The sequence below is a fragment of the Metopolophium dirhodum genome, chromosome 3 (assembly GCF_019925205.1).
Source record: "Metopolophium dirhodum isolate CAU chromosome 3, ASM1992520v1, whole genome shotgun sequence".
NCBI lineage: Eukaryota > Metazoa > Arthropoda > Insecta > Hemiptera > Aphididae > Metopolophium > Metopolophium dirhodum.
Window position 1 is genome coordinate 649656 of NC_083562.1, and position 6144 is coordinate 655799.

The following is a 6144-nucleotide window of genomic DNA, read 5'->3' on the forward strand; positions in this document are numbered from 1 at the left end:
ACAAAAAAAGTCCGCCCGACCGACCGGAGCGGATCGAGAAAATATAATATTCGTTTCTCGATGACGACGACGACGACCCAATTCCCGTTTGGTCGTCGCGCAATATCAAAGTATCCAACACGAAAATAATCGATCCGTGGAAACAGAGACGACGAAAATAATAACAATACCTTCAATTATTATCTTTATTTATTTTATTTCCACGTCGTGAGCCTAATTGTAAATAAAGGCCGTCAAGGCACGTATTATAGGTGCTGCGACTGTCCCCAGAGTCGCGTATGATTACAATTTAGAATTGTTTTTCCAAACATTCGTGCAGGAACGTTCTGTCATAAATATTATAATACTATTAGCGTTATTAGAGTAGACGACGTGATATTTAATAAGAAAAACTACGAATCTCGCGTCGTTTAGCTGACGAACGAGACCGTTTCGCCGAGAAACGACACGGCCACGAAACGTAACAAAATAGTTGAAAATACCTATACAATATTATTCAAACGCAATACGTACTATTACAATAATATTATATAGTTACGAGCGGGGTCGACGGCAGAAAACCGTGACGTGTCACTCTTTCCGATTTCGCTCCGGACTTGGCGACCGGACGGTTTTTTTCACGGCGGACTCACGTGTGACGTGTCTCCTACATCGTTACAGTAACGATAACGTTTTTTTCGTGCACAGTACTCGACAGAGCAACGATACGCAAAAATCCAACGATTTTCCCACCGTCCGCCGGACGTGCACGACACGACGGCGATGACGGACGCGCGTCCCGGGAAAAACCACCATTTTGATGAGTTTGCTGCGAGTCGCGGACAAAAATACGAAATACGAATAATATCATGCAGACGCATTTACTTGTCGTACAACGGCGAAGACGACGACGACGACGACGACGATGACAATAATTTAACAAAATATATAATATTATACGTGTGGAATATTCGACGCACAGCCAACGCCGCCGTCGGACATGACGACGACGGCGGCGGTTAACGTTCTGGCGTTTGGGAACCACTGGAATTCGGTTCACCGCCGTGGCGGTCGGCGGGCGGGCGCACGGGAGGCGCGCGCGTACGTGTCGCGCCATCTGCCAGCACCGGGACCGAAATGCGGCCGACAATATTCCCCCACGGTACGACGGCGGTGCGGTGGACGGGCGGGCGAGACCCGTCGTCATAAAAACGACGCCGCCGTCCTGTGTCGGTTGGAGGAGGGTAGAGAAAACCGTTGGTTCACGACGGCGGTGTGGGACGGGCGGTAAGCGGTTGCCACACGTGCACGCACGCACGTACGCCCGAGTCGGCGGCCACGGCGTCAGCGAGGGGAGTGCCGCGGGGACGGTTCGGATCAATAACATCCAGACGACGAATGCCTAATGCCCCTCACCCGCCCGCCATAACCGACCGTGTTTTAGGACGCCGACCGACCGGTGTAACCGACGCGTCCCCGAGGCCACCGACGGCGGCGGGACGGGTTTCGTAACGTTGACCCGGTGGGTGGGGGACGGCGAAGCGGTGAAGCAGACTCGGCATGGCATGGCGGTGAAGCGGACCCTGTTATGGCGTGGCGGGTTTGGCGTGGCAACGGGAGTGGTGCGGTGCGGTGTTGACGGTGCGGTGGCGGCGGCGGCGGTGGAGGTGGTAACGCGCGCACGCACTGCGGAAAGGTCACACGGCCAAAGTGATTCTCATTCCGTTGCATTGCTTTGCACATAGTCACGACTCGCGCACCGTTCTTAACGTTCGACTCGTCCAGTGGAGTAAAATAGAGAAACGAAATCGGTATCGTTACAGAAACGTTTTTTTTTTTTTCTAGATATAAACGCGCGCGTATATAAACATAATATACGTCCTTATCCGAAATCGAATTTATAAATTCCCGCCAGTTGCCGACCGACGTGCATACCGGTAACAATCTTTCAGTGCGAATTGATGATAATAATTTGAATTTTGAATTATTTATATCGGTCCATACGCATAACGGTTCATAATAATTTTATTTTTTATAAAAATTGGAATCGTATTGAAATTACAATACGTATACGGAAAGTGAAATATAAAAAAGTATCGACAGACGGAATTAAAGAAAAATCGTGATACGATTGTTGGACGGAAAAATCCGTCGAACTTCTTGGCAAATCGTTCGCTCCGAAGAGTGAAACTCGTGTCGATTCCATATTTATTTATTCTTTTTGTGACGCTTGCACGATATAATAACCATGGCTTTCATGATGCCTGTTGTAAAAAATGATTACAATATTTACAAATCGAACCGGAACAGACGAGTTTCCGAGTGTTCAAACGACAAGACGTCCGGCTCGTCGGGCTCGTCGTGCGGCGGAACCAGGCGGGTGCACAGCGGTTCCCGGTCGGCGGACGGCCCGTCGCTGTCCACGTCGCCCGGCAGTGATTTCATGGTCGGCTCGCCAGCGCACCGGTCGCTCGGTGGAGTGTCCAGGCAGACAGCTTTCCACCATGGCAGCCAGCAACACCACGGCAGCCAGCAGCACCATCATGGGGTGGCGTCCAGAAACTCGTCACGGAACTCACAGTCCAGCCTGCAGAGCCCCGCCAAGTCTTCGTCGTCGTCCTCGTCGCCGCCCAAGGTGTCGTCCACGTCGTCGCTCAACATGTTCCACTCGAAGCTCGTCGACAAGCTCAGACGGTCGCTAACGTCCAAGTCCAAAGACAGTGAGTGTCAGTCTTTAGATAAGAAAAAAAAACCACCCAACCCTTGCACGCCTTGCGCCACCCATCCCCAAAGGAACGGCTTGAGAGGAACGTCGGGTTCGCTTGTTTCAAACCCGGTGCGTCCATACATTTTGTCGTGTTTCATTCCGACAAGTGTCGATATTTAGGTGTTTATTTGTTTGTTTGCTATTTGAGCGTTACCTATGGCATTAATGCATTATTAGTAATTGGCTTGTGACGACTAAACTTTTATACGGTCTGTTTGCCGTGTCCCCAATAAACCCTACGCTTAACACTATTGGCCCAATGTTCATTGTATTTACTATGACCCAAATTTCATTGTATTCTCATGCTATTCAACTATGTATGACGACAATTTAACCTTCTCCTTTGTAAAATTAATATAAACACGTTGTTGTTATTATTGTGCATTAGTATGTTACTATAGGTACTTGTAAAGCTTCCAAAAGTAAAAAAAAATCATTAATATTGTTGTAACCACTTTTAAGTCTTATTGATGTTAATATTAACACTAAAATAATATAATCAACTCTACCTATAGTTATATTACCTACCACCAAGTATACAAACTTATCCAGGTCTTATTTATAGTTTCTCCCTGCATATACAACCCATTTTAACTTAAGCAATTTCAATAACGTCTAGAGACTAAGACATATTCTAAAAATAAAATTTATGTGTGTTATACAGATAGCACATCGACGACGTCCAGCAAGGATATTGCGAGGAGAAGATCCTGAGATATGGCCAAAGGTGACGACCATCAACGGTCAGTACCAAATCTGACTAGATCAGCAAAAAGCCGGCCAGTATCTAGTATGGCCACGTCCTGTCCACTGGGCACCAATATTGCGCTATGACAAAATAAACAGTAAAAAAATCAAGAAAACCTACAGCAAATCATAGTGTGCTCTTGCGTGCAAGGGTAAGTGCCGGCACTTTGTTTAGAATAATAAATTATTTATTACACGAGTCGCATCTCTATTAAAATGCTGAATTTGTTTTTTTTCAAATGGATGCGTCGTGTGTTTTGGTTAATAATAGAGAGTATTCTAAAAAAAATGTATAAATAATAGCCTATTTTAAGTTGATACCTAGCCTATATTATATAAAAAAAAATTATTAGTTACATTTTATATGTACATATTAATATTGACAGCTTATGGCTTATCTCAGCATTATGGTTTATTTTTAATATTATTTTTTAGTTCTTTATGAATACTACTATTTGAAAAGTAAAGATGGTACCCGACTAATTATAACTTAAGCCTATCAATCAATAGGGGACAAGGTCTTATAACCTTAATGTTTAATGTATTATACTATTGTTGAAAATGTCTTGATGTATTAACAGTGATCAAAAAATGAGGGTTTTTAAAATTAAGATACTCTGATAGTGTCAAATATAAAATCAATGCAATTTAAATACAATTTTTAATCCAACAGGATTCTAGGCAAGATTTAAAATAAATTACTTGGTAGGCTCTTATTGTTCTTTCTTACCAACCCGCCTACTTTAGTGTATAAATTAATGTATATAATATTATATCAATATGTAATTTGGGGGTAAAATTTCATTCAAAAGCTTTTTTTTTATAAAATATCACAGATCAAATATTTTTAAGATATATTGAAAAGTATTTATATAGAATATTTTGGCTGCAATAATTTATAACTCGCACTCCATAAGTCTGATTGACCAAATAAAATTAAAAATACCATATCACAAAATGTATTCTTTTGCAAATAATTTTAATGTAGTTTTCGTTCGTAAGGGGCAACATATGTCCTACCTGGATACTCAATGATAGACTGTACTTAAATTTGTTAGATGTTCATTAGGCTGTTACGTTGTATCATAAAGGGAAAATTATTTTAATGGGTTGGTAAGTTAAGCCTGATGCTCTGTTTTGTTTATAATAGGTAAAAATTAATCAACCATATATAATCTGTGATACATTTGTTACTATTTTTTTAAGATATTCAGCTTTTATCTTTATTTATCTAGGTAAATAGGGTTTACTACAACATGAAAATAAAAACTGTTATTGTTTTGGAGTTAGCTTAAAAAAAAATACTATTATTACATTGGGCGCCTGATCGTTAATTCTGAATCATTCACTTTCAATGAACTAAACAATAAGCATTTTTCTGTCATTTGAATATTATGCATTCTCTAACAAAAAAAGTGAAAAAACTGTCATAATACTTTTTAATTTATACACATATACTCTCTCATATATACAATTACTCATCTAAAACAAATAATTGCCTTAAACATAATAATTTTAACATTGATAGTTATTTAATATAGTTTTAATTATTCATTGTAAATTGTAATAGTCATTTGGTTTTGATATTTAAAAATCAAAGTACAAAATAATAACAAAAAGAAACTGTGTTACCATTCATTTTTTCATTTTAAAATGTATGGATATCATAAATCTTGATTTAAATTGTTCATAGCATAACTTACTACATCATTAACTCATACCTAAATTTTATTATTATACTTATTTATTTTTGATGGCGCCCAAACAACAACAAAAACAATACTTGTCTAGAAACCATAATAAGTTACAATACTGAATGTGATAATAACTTGTCCTTTGAAATACAATAGTCAAAAATATTTGTTACGTTTAATTATATATTTTGATGAAAAAAAGAAACTAGTCTCTTTATTTTTTTTATTTTATTAAGTTATTTTCCTGATACCATAATAAATTTTATCACCGGTTTTTTCCAATAAAACAAAATCATTGAATTAGACTGATTGATAGACTAAATATTGTACACAGTATTAATATATAACTGTTTTGGAACTTCAAAAAACTTGTACTTCAAAATATCTTACAAAATTATGCTGTTTTACACTTAAATTATTATAACTAAAAAAAGAAAATTGTTAAATTATCTTTATTTACCTTATTTATTTATGTTCTTCTGTCTGTACGCAAAAAAAAAGTAATTCTGTATAAGTCTATTTTATTGTATAAGTGCCGGAAGAGAAAAATGTATTTTACATTTTGATTTGTAAAAAAATTGTAATAAAATCCTTAATTAATAAAATATTATTTTTTATTGTTCAACATGTTGTTTTAGTCTTTTTTTTCCTTAACCTATTTGTAATACATAACCCATGTATTCGAATTCAAAAATATTACCCGAACAATGCATAGAGCTAACTTTGTTAGTTTCATGTAAATTGGACCTTGGTACGACGTTATTATAGTTCCTACGCGAATTACAGAACAACCAGCGGTGTACCATATTATAATGGAACAGGAAATAAATTACGCGTCTCTGTGTATCTGAGATTTAAAAATAAAACTACAAGTCATTCAATTATTCGCATGGTAATTTCACGACAATTCGACGACGTTAGAAAATAAATCTTAAAAATTTCATTCATCGCCCGTGT

General features: G+C 38.4%; 1 protein-coding gene across 1 annotated transcript; it reads left to right on the forward strand.

The window, feature by feature from the left end:
• The first annotated feature begins 1705 nt into the window (after positions 1–1705).
• LOC132941098 (uncharacterized protein DDB_G0271670) lies at positions 1706–5812 on the forward strand. Its single transcript, XM_061008979.1, has 2 exons — positions 1706–2699; positions 3411–5812. The coding sequence occupies exons 1-2, from the start codon at positions 2228–2230 to the stop codon at positions 3458–3460; spliced, it is 522 nt and encodes a 173-aa protein (XP_060864962.1). The 5' UTR covers positions 1706–2227; the 3' UTR covers positions 3461–5812.
• Positions 5813–6144: the final 332 nt, after the last annotated feature.

Excerpts from the sequence above, each read along its gene's own strand:
- LOC132941098 (XM_061008979.1), top strand. The coding sequence starts at position 2,228 with ATGGCTTTCATGATGCCTGTTGTAAAAAATGATTACAATATTTACAAA. Across the intron at positions 2,700-3,410 it reads AACGTCCAAGTCCAAAGACA|ATAGCACATCGACGACGTCC; the intron begins GTGAGTGTCAGT and ends TGTGTTATACAG.